Source organism: Chionomys nivalis, chromosome 9 (genome assembly GCF_950005125.1).
Source record: "Chionomys nivalis chromosome 9, mChiNiv1.1, whole genome shotgun sequence".
Classification (NCBI taxonomy): domain Eukaryota; kingdom Metazoa; phylum Chordata; class Mammalia; order Rodentia; family Cricetidae; genus Chionomys; species Chionomys nivalis.
Genome location: NC_080094.1, coordinates 70,960,889 through 70,978,036, shown reverse-complemented (window position 1 = coordinate 70,978,036; position 17,148 = coordinate 70,960,889). Strand labels below are relative to the sequence as shown.

Genomic DNA, 17,148 nt, shown 5'->3' with positions numbered 1-17,148 from the left:
GTCCTCGCCCTCTCAGCAGAGTGGTTTCATCGGAAACAGTAAAATTTACATAGTTCCCGCCCCTCCAGGAAACCATTGGTGCAACCCTTGCCAGGCGCGGCTGATGATTGGTGAGCCTCCCGGGTGTATTTGCATACGGGCCGCCCCCCAGAACCATCTGTGTGGGTAGCCCGCGCCGCGAAGAAGTTTGTGGGGCGCTTTCTCACCGGCTGGTCTGGGACGGACCTCGGGCGCCTCGCTCTTCGGTGGCCGCCCAGTTCTCTCGGGGTTCTTTCTCGGTAGTTCCCGACGCTCGGTAAGGGACGCTGAGGGCTGGCGGGGGCAGAGCGGAGGTGGAGCGTGGGGGAGACCGCTCGCTGACAGCGGCGCGGCTGGACGCGGACGGCGTTGGGCTCCGGCTCTCCTGGAGCTTCGTCTACCTTCCCCGGCCCGTGCGCGGGCGATGCTGCAGCACCGAGGCTCGGCGCGCCGAGGACGGAAGGCGCCTCCCAGAGTCTAGAGCTGGTTCCCGCCCCCCGAGGCAAGTGGGCATGGAACTGTGAGAGCCCCTCGCTTGGCGAGGCCGCTCGCGGAGGCTTCCCATGGCCGGGACGTACAGCTCCACGCTGAAGACACTGGAGGACTTGACCTTGGACTCCGGGTATGGGGCCGGCGACTCCTGCCGCTCGCTCAGCCTCTCGTCTTCAAAGTCCAATTCGCAGGCGCTCAACTCTTCGGCGCAGCAGCACCGCGGGGCGGCCTGGTGGTGCTACTCCGGCTCCATGAACAGCCGCCACAACAGCTGGGACACGGTGAACACGGTGCTGCCCGAGGATCCCGAAGTGGCCGACCTCTTCTCGCGCTGCCCGCGGCTCCCGGAGCTGGAGGAGTTCCCCTGGACCGAGGGAGACGTGGCCCGGGTGCTCCGCAAAAGCATCAGCGGCCGGAGGCTGCCCTCCTTCTCCGCCGAGGCGGTGAGGCGCTTGGCCGGGCTGCTCCGCCGGGCGCTCATCCGCGTGGCCCGGGAGGCGCAGCGCCTGAGCGTGCTGCACGCTAAGTGCACCCGCTTCGAGGTGCAGAGCGCTGTGCGCCTGGTGCACAGCTGGGCGCTGGCCGAGAGCTGCGCGCTGGCGGCCGTCAAGGCGTTGTCCCTCTATAGTATGAGCGCTGGCGATGGGTTGCGCCGTGGCAAGTCGGCGCGCTGCGGCCTCACTTTCTCCGTGGGCCGCTTCTTTCGTTGGATGGTAGACACTCGCATCTCTGTGCGCATCCATGAGTACGCGGCCATCTCGCTCACCGCCTGCATGGAGAACCTGGTTGAGGAGATCCGGGCCAGGGTGCTGGCAAGCCAGAGCCCGGATGGCGGAGGGGCAGGAGGCGGAGAGGTGTCTGCTGAAGCCTTGGAAATGGTCATCAACAACGACGCCGAGCTCTGGGGAGTCCTGCAACCCTATGAGCATCTCATCTGCGGCAAGAACGCCAATGGTAAGTACGGGGGAGGGGGCAGAACCTCGACATTCGGACCGAGTGGGCTACCCCAGGAGTAACTCTAGGACCAAGCTGCGAAGTGTACCAGGTCTCTGAGAGAAATGGAATTCTGGGAGAATTCTTAAGTTGCTCTTCCCAACGGTTGATTTGGGTGTCTAACTTTTGGAGGATAAAGTCGTGATTAGTTGGCTGTTCATTGATTGGGTGAGACTGGCAGAACCAAGCTACTCCTGAACCATCCTCTAAAGTGAAGTTTGCTGTCCTGCTACGGGTTGCCTTGTTTAGTTGGATTGCTAGTTTTTTTTTTTGTTTTTTGTTTTTTTTTTCCCCAACAGTAGGTCAGGTTTACTGTGTTGTGTGTGGTTTTTTTTTTTTTTTTTTTTTTTTTTTTTTTTTTTTGTAGCATCAGTCCAAGCACTCCCAACACCTGAGCCTTTGATAAATGGAATGGGTAGGGGAGGGTGGAGAGCCTAGGATCTGGTGCTGCGCCTGGGCTTTCATGATGCTCAGAGTAAGGCCCCTTAACAGGAGGTGGAGTGGGAGCTGGCAACTCTTCATATTATGTGCTCAGGGAAACCAAGGACTCTTGAATCTCCTCCCCAGAAAGACAGCCACATGCTGGCTTCTGGGGCCCGACTTTCCAACTGTCATTAACCAAGTAAGCATTTGATTAAAACCTCATGTTGAGTTAAATATGCAACCTTTTGGGCTTTCCTGAAAGTAAAGATGACGGGCTGGGTAAACCACATTGTGGGAATGGAGTGTGGGGGATGGGCAACTGCATGGCGTGGAGTCTGGGGAATACAGCATGGACCAACCTTATGGTTGGAAGGGTCACTTGGGTGCAGCTTTTAGTGGCAAATAAGCAGGTAGTGGAAGAGACCAGGTGGGTTCTGTAGACAGATAAAAGTCAGATTTAGATGTGGCTTAACATACTCATGATAGCTAAAATCTAGACTAGCAATGCTTTAGCCACTGTTGGCAGCACATTGTATATGATGACCACTTTTGCAGATTAGCCAGCGTGTGTTTGGTACTGTGATACAGTGAACTGTGTTTTTGGTTTTTGTCCCCCATTTTCTGCATACAACTCCTAAAATCCCTGGAAATCTCCAAAATAAAAATGTGTTTGTGTATGGTAATGACTAAGAGTTTGCCACCTGTAGATAGTTTCAAGCTGAGGATTAGTCACCAGAAAGATTACAGCAGGCCTTAAAGGGTTAGTACCTACAGACTCCTGCCCCAGCCTCCCAGGAGGGGGAGAGAGGCAGAAGGTTAAGTCATCATCAATGGGCAGTCACGCATGTATAGTAAACTCTTCATAAAAACTCAGAAGGACAAGTTTCCTGGTGCTTCCTGGTAGCTGAACACCAGAACAGCAAGTGAATCACCTTCCTCCATACCTTGTCCTATGGATGTCTTCATCCATAACCTTGTAACCTCCTTTATAAACAAGCTAGGAATTTACCAGGGAACTGGTAAATGCCTCCCTAAATTCTGTGAGCCAGCCTAGCAAATTAAATCAGAAGAGGGCATTGTGGAAACTCTCAGTATAGGTAGCGGTCAGAAGCGTGAGTAAAAACGACCTAGGGCTTGGCTGGATGGAGCGCCCAGAGAATGAGATCCGGTGTTATCTCCTGGTAGTGTCAGGGTTTAATTGAGTTGAACTAGAGGACACCCAGCTGTATGTGCTTTAGACTTGTTTGCTTGTCGGTGGAGGAGGCCCACACTTTGGGAGATATAGAAAGGACACATGTTCTGTATTGATGGTGAGAAAACAGGGAAAATGGTTTGTTTTTTCAAGAGATAAGCACCTTTATTGTTACCCCATTATACAGAGGGGGAGCTAAAGGACTCAACATTTCAGTCCCTTGCTTAGATTACACAGATACTAAGAAACAAAACTGGAATTTAAACCTTGACACACTGCATGGCTCTGTTTCATCAGCCTGACTTCAAGGAGACCAGTTGACCTGCTGGGCCAGATCTGTAAGACACTGTATTTACTCAGAGTGCTTGTTTTGGTATTCCTCGCTTTGGGTTTCATTTCTGGCACTACCACGGGGCATTCTTGGAACCAAGAATATTTGCCTTTTAATTTCCCTGCTCTTAGGTCAGAGTTGAGGTCAATCCAAGAGTTGATGATGTCACTGCTGATAACCATGCTTCATACTTTAAGTTTGTGGCTTCAGCACTGGGAACACCAGTTCCAAGAGAGGAAGTGGAGGGCAAGGGGAATTTCCATCCAGTTGTCATAGCCCAGGGGAAGAGTTCTGTACTGAGGGAAACCCTCACTGCACAGTGGGGCTTGGACCGAACCTGGCGAGTAAAGGCTCTCGGAATAAAGCACTTAAACCCTAACCCCATAAGTCAAATTGGACTAACAGTGGGTACAAAACAAAACCCATGCCTGTCCTCATGCCCAGCCAGAGCCCAGCCTGCTGAATGTCTCTTTCTGACTGTAAACCAAGACTTAAAAGAGCAGCTGCCCCCAGGAGAACCTGCGAGGGCGAAGTGGTCTGAGAACATAGAAAGCCAGTGTTTCATCTAAGGGCTCACAGCCGAGGAGCATTGCTTAGCAAACAAACCCCTTAGGATATTCTTTACTGGGTGGGTTTTTTGCCCCTGTGATTTGCCCTTCATGTCCCACCTTCAACAGCCCTTCGGCCTTGGTGAGGGAGGGAGACAGGGCTGCTCTTTTCCCTAGGATGCTCAGCACCATCGTGTCTCCCTCTGAGTTTTCTGGTCTTCAAGGCGCTCGTCCAGGAGAAGCACCTATTGTCTCCCCCTTCATAACATAGATGCCCACTTGTCATACTTAAAAACTAGGGGGTGGCCTCACTAAATGCTGATTTATTAAATCCCCTTAGACAGGGAAATGAATGTTTACTAGAGAAGCAATGAATTGCATATGTTGGAAAGCGGTCTTCAGAGGGGAAGCCGAAACCACTTAGGAAAGAAGTGAAGAGCTCCAAACCTTTTTTATATTAGAGTGGCCCCAAAGCCAGCAAGGTTACAGTTTGTACAGCTGAAGACCAAGTGGGGAATGCCTGCATATGGGAAGGGAGAGTGCTGCCTGTTATTCTTGTCTTGCTGGTCTTCCCTTTAAATTATATATGTATTGTTGTTGTGCTTGCTAATTCCACAGCGTGGGCTCATGCATTTGACTCAGCTATATAGAGCTCTTAAACTTTTAACGTCTTCCAACGAGGAATTTAAGAGCCCCAATCCATCTATTCTTGTCCATTACTTGGAATGCCAGATGAATATGGTTTTGCTCAGCCTGAGATGGACGATAAAAGTTCTGTAGTGTTTATAAAACAGGATCCCAGCTCCGCAGAGCAGCAGGAGTTATGCATTGTTGATCATTTGGTATTGATGTCTTGGATCCCAGGGCGGAGTCATTAAACTCTGAGATCTTCATGACTTCCTTATGGGAAGCAGAGAAACCTCTTTAACAGAGTGATATTTATAAACAGGGGACTGGCAGAAAACAGACATCTCACTTCCAACGCATCCCCTCACTCCTTCCCTCTCTCTCAGCAAACTCTGTGTGCAGGTTTGATACAGTAAAGCCTTTCTAGGTTTCTTCCTGGCCATTTTTCTTACTAAGATTTCACGAGTGATCATGGCCTTTGAGAAAATTTGGTTTCTTATTTCAATTAAATGATGGGATAGTGGTGAGGATATTCTCATCCCAGAGATGTATATGGAGTGTCGATATGCTCTATCACAGTGGCAAATGTCCTCTATGGTGGACCTGGGGCAAAGGTCTCAATAATTCTAGGCCTCTGTTTTGTCGTCTGTGAAATGGAGGATAATAATACCTAGCTCACAAGGGTGGCATGAGGCTGGAAATCAGAAAGATCTTAGTGTGTAGTAAAGGCTGAACAGATAGCAGCAGTGTGTCCAGCAAATACTTAGTCACCACTGACTGGGCCCCACTGTTAAAACCGCAGGGGATTAAGTGGTGGTGTGGTGATCCTCTTGCAAAGTTCGTAATCCAGTGCAGGGACAAGAAAAAGTAAACAAAGATTTACTCTTAATAATGGTTGATGGTGTTCGAGTTTAAATTTTTTTCATTTTTATTTATTGTGTTGCAGGAGCATATGTGTACTATGATGCATGGAGATGTCAGGGGACAGCTTGTGGGAGTGGCTTCTCTCCACTGTGTGGGCTCTGGGGATTGAACTCAGGTTGTTAGGCTTGGCAGCAGATGCCTGTTCCTACGGGGCCATTTTACCTGCCCTGCCCCTCTCTCTGGGTGTGTGTGTGTGTTGATCTTTTTTACACAGGATCTTCTTATGGAGCCCAGGCCGGCCTCTAACCCATGGCTTTTCTGTCTCCACCTCCTAGGTGTCAGGACCACAGACACATGCTGCCATGTCCGGTGGCATTTATTGTTGTTTGTTGAGGATCTGCTAATGGGATAGGTGGGAACAGTCAGAGTGGTCGTCAAGAAAGGCCTCGCTGACATTTCATTAGTAGTAGCTAATAAGTCGGACAGTCCTGTCTGCGGAGCTTTTGGCTGCAAACAGTGACTAAGGAGTTTTCTGAATTATCCGCTTATTTACCAGCTGAGGCAAGTGTCAACCTCTCATTTGCAGCCAAGAAATGAAGAGGCTGTGTCTAAAGCAGGGCTGGAAAGTCTGGCCGAGGCATTCATTTGTCAAGGAGATTGTCGGATGGATTTCCACTGAGGTAATTAGCCAAAGGAGCAAGGGTTAATTGAGCCGTGAGGTGCTGTTTAATCAGTTTTAACACCTGGGTAGACTGAGGGAGGAGGCACCTCCCTCTCTGACGGTTGTATTAAAGCCAAGGGTGCTTGCAGAACAGAAACAAAGCAAGCTTTGGAAATGAGTGCTAATTTATCCTTCCCCCACCCCTCGCTTACCTGAGACGGTGCAGCCCCTGCCATGAGAAACCAGCTGGAATTGTTAGGCCTCCCCTCGAAAGCTTTACCTGACTTCCTCACCCCCAGCTGGGAAAACCTTGAAGTTTCTACAGCAACCGGGATGTGTTCTTGAATCATTTCCTGCCCTGTCTCTCCATCAAACTGTGACCGTCCAGACATCATCCCCTCCCCTGAACCTGCACAATGCCTAACTTTTAGGTATTCTGTGAGTGTGGAGCAGCCAATAGATCTCACCACACAGCTTTTTTCCTTCCAAAATTTGCATTGGAATCCTTGTTACATTTTGAAAGAACCCTTTCCCTTATGAAAGCAGAGAATTTCAAGTTTTTAATGAATGGAAGCATCGTTTGGGGGTGACCATATCACAGGGGGGACATCTTTCAGTTAGTGGATATCCTAAGTCCTAGCATGTTCCCCAAAGCCGTGTGCCGTGGGAAGACAGATGTGTGATTCAGAGGGCAGGGTGGTTCAGGTTAGATGCCTTTAGTGAGGGGTACCTCGTGTAAAGGAGTTCTATAGCCAAGAGATCAGTGCCAGGACTGAGATGAAAGCTTTTCTGGTCTGTACTCACCCAGTTGCTGTGAGTAGGATGCTTTCCACAGCGGATTCCTCAGCAGCCCGTGACCCATTACTCTGTGATGGGGGCTGGGCCAAGACTAAGTCCTGTTCCTATAAAGAATCACGGAATCAGAGGTAGCAAGAACAGACCAGTAGTTCACCCTCTTCAAATGTCAGGTTGGGTCAAATGCAAAGCAGCAATGTTACTTCTTAGAGATTTGTCTGTAAAGGATCTATCTACTGTATCTAGCTCACTTGAAATTCCTCAGACCAGCCTAAGCGTTCCAGGTCCAGAGAGTAGACACCGGAGGTACCATTGATTTGAAGGCACCACTATTCCTACTCTTGAAGGGGCAGGGAGATCGGCTGCCCCAGGGAGTGCCTTGCCAAGTTGCAGCTGCTAGGTGATCAATAAATTCATCTGAATGGGAAAGCTGGCCTGTCGCCAGATTGATGCTCCTTGGTTAAGAGGTGAGCCAGCTTGGGGCGTATAGACATACAAGGGAGGGAAAGTTGCAAAAGCTACTCCATATTTAAGGTGCTGGCCTTCTGTGGGTGCTTAGCCCACTTGCCTAGAGTTAGAAGAATCAGTCAGTCCCCCATCCTTTCTTTCTGCATGTGCATGTATTTGTGTGTGTATGTGGGTGGGTGTGCATGTGTGTGCGTGTGGAGGTCAGAAGTCAACCTCAGGTGTCATTCTTCGGGTGCTGTCTACCTTGTCTTTTTTGAGACATTCTCTCTGTGGCCTGGCTGGAACTTGCCATGTAGACTAGACCTGCTTCGGTGAGCCCTAGTGATCCAGCTTTCTCTGCCTGCGTGAGCCGTTGTCCAGTCCCAGAAGAGTGTTTCTGGGACTACATTGATTTCCTTACAGTGTACAGCTACCGAGTACATCTTAGTACTAGGAGTCCAGGAAAAACCAGTCAGCACAGCTCTGTGCCAGGGTGTTCTGGCTTTAAAAGCCCAACTCTGGCTCCCCAATTGCTCTGCCTACTAGTGAACCCATGTCCTTAAAGCACGCCACGTCTCTTTCCTCTGCTACCCCAGTGAGGAACCCATCTTCCTGCTCTGTTTGGCTGTGCCTGATGAACAGTGTCACGGGGCTGATAGGGATGCTGAGGGTTTGGTGAGAGAGCACAGTCTGGGGCCAGGCTGCCAAGTACGAGTCCTCCCAACCTCATTTGTGAACTGTGGGATGCGGGACTAATTCTTTAACTTCTGTGCCTTAGTTTTTTTCTCTGTAACGACATTGGCACTATTCGCTGGGACTGAATGGTGTTTTGTCATGAGCTGTCCTGTGCACTGTATACATAACACTGTCTTCCCACCAGCCATGGTGACAACCCAAATGTCTCCCAACACTTCCAGATGCTCCGTGGGGAGCAAGTTCACCCTTGACTGGAAAACGCTGCTCTGTAAGGTAGGCCTGGAATAGCAGATTCATAGGATGCTTGTGAATACTTAATAAGCTCCTCTATAAGAGACCAGTCTTCCTTCCTTTCTTCCTTCTCAAACTTCTGTTGAATGCACCAATTTTCTCCCTTTTGCTAAAGACTCAAGCTACACGAGCATCTCATCTAGGGGTGGAGCATGACCCAGATCCCAGGTGGCCAGTGTTAGTCATACGGCTCCCCTTGATGACTAATATTTGGTTTCTGGAGGTAGGAAGAAGTTAGGGAGACTGGGAAAGCATCCTTAGTCAGGGAAAGCCCAGTTGTGGATATATTGCCCCTAGGACAATGCAGTCTGGCAGTGAGGTTAGCTCTTGCCCTGAGTTCATGCCACCTCTGTCAGGATAAAAACAGTAATACGTATTCAAAGCTCCAGACTCCATGGAGCAGTTTTCTGGTAGACATTAGATCTGGCTTGTTGCATCCAATTTCTGGACCATGGACATCACAGGTGATTCTTGTTTTGCTCATCTGTGATGTGGGCACATTGTTTTTGTTTGTTTTGAGGCAGGGTCTTAGTAAACTGGGCTGGCCTATCCCCTACTTTGTAGCTGAGGCTGACCTCAAGACTCTGATCATCTTGCTCCTATCTCCCTGAGTGCTGGCCCTAGAGGCCTGAAGCACCATACCCGGCTTTGTCTGTTTTTAAAAATAGCTAAATGGGGTTTCAGCTCTGGCTATTTGGAACTGCATATTGAGCTGGAAGGAAATGATGGAGAAACATAGCCCAAATTAGCCTGAGAAGTGCCCCAGCGGCCTCACTAATCTTCTCTGCTGAGCAGTGGCTGTGTGCAAGGCAAACTAGAGGGAGGGAGCACAAGAAGCGTTGCTTCAAGGAGCATATGATCTAAGAGGGACAGCGTAACATGCATTTGGGTAGCTGCAGAGAAGGTTGCCATCTCACTTACAACAATGATAGCAACAGTGCTGATAGCCCCCATTACTTGCATGATGTCACCCATCTTTGGACTTTTCATGAGCTAATTCCCTTCATCACCATGCCCTCCAGCCTCTCTGTGGTGGAGGTATGGTTTCCAGTCCTTAGATGAAGGTCTTGAGGCTTTACAAAGGTGGTAGGGTAGACACCCCAGTGAGCAGAAGGGAGTGGGGCTTCTTGTGGGAGGTGTAGCCTCTGAGCCAATGCAGACTGGACCGAGAAAGAGAAAGAATTGCAATAGTGTGGGAAAGACCTAGAAGCTGATGCTTGTATTTAGAACGATAGCAAGTGACCCTGCTTGGCTGGGAGGCTCAGCAGCTAACAAGGAAGAGTAGAGGAGGCAACACGGGAAAAGGGGAAAAATTCCCACATCTTTTATCCAGATGTGAAGAAGGCTGCCAGAGTGCTTGGACGAGAGTTTTCCAAAACTTTATTTTTATAATTCAGAAATGGAGTGTGTCTGCTGTGCTGCTCATCTTAACCACAGCCCAGACCTCCCATAACCCCTCCTGTTGATTGAAAACTTGACCTCAAAAATGCACCCGTCCGCTTGTAGCAGTGAAAGTAATACAGGACTTTAAAGGAGCAAACTGGAGCAGAGGGGACACAAAAACCTTTCGCTCAGCCTCGCTTCTCTTGTTGAACTTGGCTTCTGGCTTGATTAGTTCTTCAGGCCAAAGTGATCCCTCCACATTATGAAGGCTGGGAGTGGCAAGCTTGTTAAAGGAGACTATTGAGTTTGCTCTTGCAGAATTCGCCACCATGGAAGCAGAGAAGCATAAAACAAAAACTAAAAGGGTCCTAGACGTCTTTATTGGCTCTAAGTCTAACTTGATGTGCTCAATGTCCAGTGCAGACTTTACTAGCTGGCCGCTCATATTTTGATGTGTAGTCCCTTTCTAGTTCTTGCTGAAGTCTTTCCAGAATGTTGATAAAGATTTTGTGTTTGATGCTCAATATTATAGAAACACTTTATAACTCATCTTCATCTGGGTGGGACTCCCTTGAGTTCGGTTGAGCCCTGACAGCAAAACGTGGAGCTCAGCTGGGCGGTGGTGGCGCACGCCTTTAATCCCAGCACTCGGGAGGCAGAGGCAGGCGGATCTCTGTGAGTTCGAGACCAGCCAGCCTGGTCTACAAGAGCTAGTTCCAGGACAGGCTCCAAAGACCACAGAGAAACCCTGTCTCGAAAAACCAAAAAAAAAAAAAAAAACGTGGAGCTCATACTGGCTTGGCTAACACCTTAGGCGTGTGTCCTTTTCCTGACCCAAGTGTGATGAAAGAATTTTCTTGTCACTTGAAAAGGCCAGATTTCATGAGGATGTGGCAGAAATACATATAGACTTATTTGTAGTTAATGATTTAAAGGTCTTCCTTTCTAAATAAATGTGAGCTAAGAGTTTCATGGGGCAAAATTTAAATAAGGAAACTGAACTTGGAAGCCCTGGCAATAGAAACCTGAGCCTAGGGAGAGAGGAAACTGAACGCCGAAGAGGGGGAGGCAGGAAAACTATCCCAACGAAAGCTTTTGTTGAAAGCTTGCTTTTCAAGTGCTGGGGATCCAGCCCAGGGCCTTGTACATGCTGAGCAAGTCTCTTCGACTGAGATACCCCTAGCCCATTTTGTGTAAAACTTTTTGGTTTATGCCTTTTAAAGTAAGAGATCAGTATTTTCTGTGTGGGAAGTTACAATACAAGTCGATGTTCGTATACTAAGCAGACATGCAAACAGATGGCAGTGTCTAGAACAATCCGGCACAGACAACTATGGACTTGGATCAAGAAAGTTCTGGACATGAGCTTGCCCTCTCTGTGACTGGAGTGAGTCATCCCAGCTCTTAGGATCTCTGCGGTATGCGAAGGTTGGACTAGAATCTCTGGGGACCCTTCTGTCTCTGGAAATTTTCTGGACCCCACAAGAACTCTGTGAAATCATTCGCCTAGGGTCAATCCTTGTTGGCTGAAGCAGCCTCTGCTCTGAGACCCAGCCAGCTAGTGAGACTGAACGCCATCTTTAACGTTAGCTATCATTTTATACTTAGTTTTGCTTTGCCTTCTTTCAGAAGGATGAGTTCTGTGTACTTCTGGTTGACATAAACTGCTTGATAGCTGTGTCCAGGCCCTGGCAGGCCAGCACTGTGGTGAGGTCCAGCCCTGAGGTGACTTCATACAGCTGGTGTTTGAAGCCTGCCTACCCAGACTCGGGTATTTATAGCAGGGGAGAAGCTAGAGAAAAAAATAAATACTCTACACCCTTCTCTATCCTGCCCTGGACCCAGACAGGCACTGTGAGGAATGGAGAAGGCAATGCTGTAGAATTCACCAGGATATTTTAAAATATTCTTTGTTGGAGTTGGCAGGCTTGGTTTTTCAAGCAGGAGGGAAAATCAGAGTCATTGAGGATGACCAGAGGCCAGAAGTTTTAAAAGGCAAGATGCAGAACTTGGTGTGCAGGCTTTAACATTTCTGCTCAGTCCTAGAGTTTGAGCAGGACTTGGGGAGGTTAGGAAGAGAGCTGAGGTTGAGATGGCTTGTGTCCTCCTCTTCCCCATCCACCCCTCAGATCCTAAGATGAAAACCAGCAAACTGTTCAGGTAAGGCAAGACAGGGCTGCCTCTGAGAACTCGGAGCCTGGTGGTTTCTTCTTCATCTAGGAGTTGGGAGATCAAGTTATACACGGAGACAAAATTGGAAAGCAAATTGCTCCCAGCTGTTCTCTTGGACCTAATCCTCCTGGGGCAGGCTGGATAAGCCAGAGCTGTGCTGGGATTCAGTGAAGTCGTGTAGAACAAGGCCCCAGGGGTAGAGCTGTCTCTACACCTCACCAGAGGGACCCTGACCACTGGGCCTTTGTAAAGTCTCACAGATGATGTCTTCTGCTTAGCTAGTCACTGAGGAGAAAGTGGTTCAGTGGGAGGGACTCGGGGTTAGGAACTGGGAGGAAAGTTCAGTTTGGGGGACATCATTTGTTCAGCAAATATTTATTGAGGACTTTCTGTGTACTGAACAGTGTTCCAGGGAGCAGAGACAGACCAAATAAATAAAGTCCTGAAAGGGAGGTACTGCCCCTGCTGAAAGTGAGGGCAGTGGGCATAATGGAGGAGCCACAGGGAGGTCCTCATGGCCGGAGAAAGCAGCTCCCAGGAGAGGGACTAGCAAGTGTCCCTGGTTTCTTTGGAGAGCACAGAGGAGATGAGTGTGGTTAGGTTCATCATGGAACAGGAGGCGCAGAAGAGGAAATAACACACAGTACTATTGCATAATAGTGCCTTGGCATTCAGCTGAGTGTGCTATGGTGAGCCTGGGCAGATTGGCACACTTTGGTTTGCATTTTAATAAGGCTATTCCCTGTGTTCTGTTGGAAATGGACTTTAGTATCAAGTATAGAAACAAAGTGACCAGGTAAAAGGGGTTTGCAGTAATTGAAGCGAAAGAGGATGGAACTTGAACCAGGTGAGGGTGGACCAGATGAGGCTGGAACTTGGACCAGGGGAGGGAGGGACTAGGACCAGGTAAAGGTGGAACTTGGACCAGGTGAGGGTGGAATTTGCACCAGGTGAGAGAGGAATTTGCACCAGGTGGTCATAGAAGTGTTTTAAAGTCAGAGCCAATGGTATTCGCATACAGTCTGCTAGGCAAGTTATGAGAGAAAAAGTGAACGTGACAGTAAGGTTATGGGCCAAGCATTTACTGAAGTATTGAAGAGGCAGGATTAAGTTAGAGACTCAAGTGTAGATTTGGTGCCCCAAACTTAACCTACAGCAATGGCAAGTAGGAGGCAGGGTAGGAGAGAAGGCCACTTCAGACTTTGTTAATTGTGGGATAGATTGAGCCACTGTACTCCATTGTTCTTCCAGAGGCATCGCCCAACAAGACTGGCCAGAGACTGGGGCAGAAGAGGGTTAATTTCCAGTTTTAACATTGTCAGTTGATGGCCTGGAGAAGCTCTTCTGTAGGTGGCCGGCAGCCTTCATGAAGATTCTCAACTCTTCTGTTTCAAACCATTAGCATGCGGTCTGTTTAATTAGGTCCACTTGTAACTTACATACACGTCCTCCACTTCCGGGGAAACCAGACCCCATATTCAGGCAGCTTTGGGTTCTTGCAAGTCAGTCATGAGTGAGTCAGGAACTGATACAGAAAGAGTATTCTCAGGACACTGGGTGTGTCCAAGGGCCTTCTCCTCAGAAGGGGTAGCGGGTATGTAGCTGTGGATGAAATCTTATGGTTGCCACTGCCTCACCACCTGGTGTCTGAATGTTCCTCTGCTGTTAAATGAGGATGTCACAATTCTAATTAAGTTGCTGTCGCACTAATTCTCAGACAGAGATTCATGTTATCATCACTTGGAGAGCTTACAAATAAATGTGTATGTGTGACTAATATCAGAACCTTCCTTCAGAAACTCTGAAGGAAATGGTGTGGAAAAGGGCCCTGGTGGTGTGGGCAGGGCTCTCGGGAACGTCTGGTACAGGGCAAGCACTCAGACATTAGCTGTTATTAGTGGGCAAAGCATCATTGTTCTGGATACTTGTTTCTGCCCCTCCCAGGCTGATGGCTTTCCTTCACTCCTTAGCTATGCTGCTTGGCTGGCTCCTCATCTGCAGAGCTCCCCAGGGAGCTCCAAGAGAAGCCTGGAGTGCCGGCCTTACCTGGGAGGGGCAGAGTTAGACCTGGAGTGGCGGTGCTGCCACGTGGACGTGATGTTTAATCCATTGGCAAAGCTCTGTTAATTACATCTCTAGGAGGGAGAAACTATAAAGAGGTTAAGTAGCCAGTTCAGGTCTCACAGGGCCAACCCAGGCAGCCTTCCTCCAGACGCTCCAGTTCCCAGTGGCCACACATGCGTCCACCTCGGCCAGAGGAGCCAGCAGACTCTAGTCTCAACTCAGATCTCCAGCACATAAACTGTTGAGTGCTGAGCCTTACCGTGTGCCAGGGCTGTGGACTTCGTGTGTCCTGTGCCACATGGTTCCTGCAGTGTATGTAATCTTCTCACTCTCATTGCCTGTAGTCTTGCTGAAGAGGTGGATGCTCAAGAGAAATCTACTAGATGTCATTGATAAGACCAGGGTGGCTTCCCTGGAGCCCTCCTGCACCCGGCGCCTCCCTTCTCTTGTCCTCAGAGGTGCCTGAGTAGCGGGAAGCATAAGGGGATTTTATCAGCAAAGAAATGATGGGGTTGATAGAGGGTGAGAGAGAAGCTGCAGCAAGGCTTAAGCACCCCTTCTGCCTAGAACAGGGAGCCATTTAAGTCCCTTAAAATACCCTCCCTTGGCAGGGTGCTGGCCTGCTGCGCGGGCTGTGCTGGAGGCATCCTCGCCTATTTAAAGCCGGGCCCTTCTCGTGGGTGCAGTGAGTGAAATAACCTCTGAGAGACTGCCTGGGTCCGGTGCTTAAAATAGTTCGGGAGGAAGAATGTTTGGAAGCTTCTGGCTCCTTGAGTCCATTTCCTCTGGATTTATGTCACCTCAGAGAGCGCCTGGCCTCCTCCTGTTTACTCTTCTAGCTCTTCCCTTTCTACAGTCCTTGTGTCCTTTGTCATTCTAAGCCAAAGGCCTTTGTCCTCACAAAAAGTGGCAGCCTCTCCTAAGGAACTAAGTTGGGACCTTTTGTGCATTTAATTTTTTTTCTCTTATGGGGTTTGGGTGGTGAGAGGCCATTTGTTTAGGAATTGGCCATTTCGCTCCTCCAGCTGCAGAGTTTCCAAGATCAGAGCTCTGGAGTGAGTTTTGTTTTTCTTTATTCACGCATACAAGGGCTGCCTCAGGGAAGCCAGGGGTTTCTCAGCACCTTCCTCTTGTGGTGCCCAGGAATGCGGATGAAAAGCTTTAGAGCCACTCTTCGATGATGTGGTCATAGCCACATGTGGCTCCTTACGTTTAAACACAGTAAAGTCTGACACCCTTAAACATCTTCACACAAGCCTACTTTCCGCTGCTCCATCAGCACGCATGCTCGGTGGCTGCCATACTGGACAAGGCAGAGATAGAACACATCCATCATCCCAGACAATTCTATGAGACAACATGCCATTAGACTCTAGGTCACCAGCTGGTCACTCGGGCCAGCTCTCTAGGTCTTCATGGGTCTAAACATATAACCACTCCCCAGCTTCTCAGAAGCCCTCTGTTTGCAGAAGTAGGAAGATTCATGGAGGGAGAGATTTAAGGTCATTGATTTTTTTTTTTTTTAAATGTGGCTCTAACCTTTGAACCCCTCACAGGGTCAATGTTTTATGGTTTCGAAACTGTGTGGCCTAGGGCAAGTCACTTAACTTCTCTGAAAAAGTTCCCTTGTCAGTGAAATGGATACCTCATGGGGCTTTCACAGGGGTTAAATAAAATGGCAACATGTGCATAAAACAACGCTTGCTACACAGTGACCACAAAGTTCGTTACACCTTCCCTGGAGCCGCAGTGTGCTGTCCAGTACTTGATGTAGCAAAGGCAGAAACTCCAAGGGGTGGAATTGCTACTGCTGCTACTTCTGTTGCTGGGACTGGTGTCCTCAAGCTTAGGGCTTGCTTCTTCTAGGCTCTGGGCTGTCTTTCCTGGTTTATTGAATGGCCCCTGGTCACATCAGATGGTATCTGTTCTCCAGGGCTAGGAACTCCTCAGATCTTCCTTCCATGCTCTGGGTGTGCTCCTTTTGAGGGCTTTTTGTGCAAAGCCTCTCCGCACTACTTGGGGTGTTAGCACCAAGACTGTGGGTGACCACCAGAAACTTTTGAATCTGTTCCAGAGCTTTAGGTGTCTCGTGTGCCCTGTGGGTCTGCTCCAACCTTGCTGTGAGAGCAGAGACAAACGTAGCCCTTGCTGGGATCTCACAGAGGGAACTTTGGAAGGAGCATCTTTGGGACCAGGAGAGGCCTCTCTTGAGTAGAGAGAGCAGAGGCGGAGATCTGTTCACACTTGCGGCCTGGGTCAACCCGGGACCATCCTTTCATTTGTCTAGCTTACCTGCTGACGATTTAACCTTTCTGTACTTCAGTCCTCCCGTCTGTAAAAAGGGAATGATGCTAAGAACCTGCCTGGTAGTGTGTCTGGGAGTATTCAGATGGTGCCCAGTGAAGTCTCTAGCCCCAGGCTCACAGCCTCTGATGGGACTGACGTGCACAGCTCACAGGAGCGAGCTGCGGTTTCCATCTTCATCCTTTGTGCTTCCCAGGGATGGCACTGGGGATCCTTGACTCTGCCATGAGCTGACTGCATTTTCTGTGATGATCTATGGTTTAAGTCAGAGAAAGTGATCAGGAGGGGGGCTAGCACTTAAAGGCGATGTGTAAATTACACATGTGTGGTGTGAACTCCATGTGGCCTCTTTTCTCTTCTCTCTTCTCTCCCTGGATGGCAGAGATAAAAGGTACACGGCAGTTGTCATTTCAGAAGCTCACAGGTGACCACCAGCCCGCTTCCCTCCTGCTGTCTTGGGCTGTGTAAGCAGCACCGCCCAGTCCTGTAGTGTAATCAGAGCTGAGTTCTTGCTATAGGATTCGTTTGCGGTGTGAAGTGCTCATGTGTTTATGCAGTTGCCACTCATTTGCCCACAGCGAGATGTGCCAAACCTGACACTTGAGACGAACTCCAGATAGCTCAGAACTACGTGCGGGTGTACAGGAATCTTCACACAGCTGTCACGAGGCTCATATCTAAACTGGGGTAATCCAACTGCCGTGCCTCCTCCCCTCCTCCCCCTTCTGTGCCTAGAGGGAGGAATCAGTCACAAAGAGAACCTCCAAGAAAAGGAAGGACACCAGGCCGGGATATTGCGTCACTACGTCGTCATCATATGGGAAACTTGGGCCCCACGGCAGGGCCT

General features: G+C 49.3%; 1 protein-coding gene across 1 annotated transcript in view; it reads left to right on the top strand.

The window, feature by feature from the left end:
* The first annotated feature begins 203 nt into the window (after nt 1–203).
* The window catches only part of Abtb2 (ankyrin repeat and BTB domain containing 2), a 156,947-nt gene continuing 140,002 nt past the window's right edge, over nt 204–17,148 (top strand). The window contains exon 1 of the mRNA XM_057781914.1: nt 204–1,464. Coding sequence (XP_057637897.1) covers nt 582–1,464 — 883 coding nt within the window. The 5' untranslated portion in view covers nt 204–581. The remainder of the gene's footprint in view (nt 1,465–17,148) is intronic.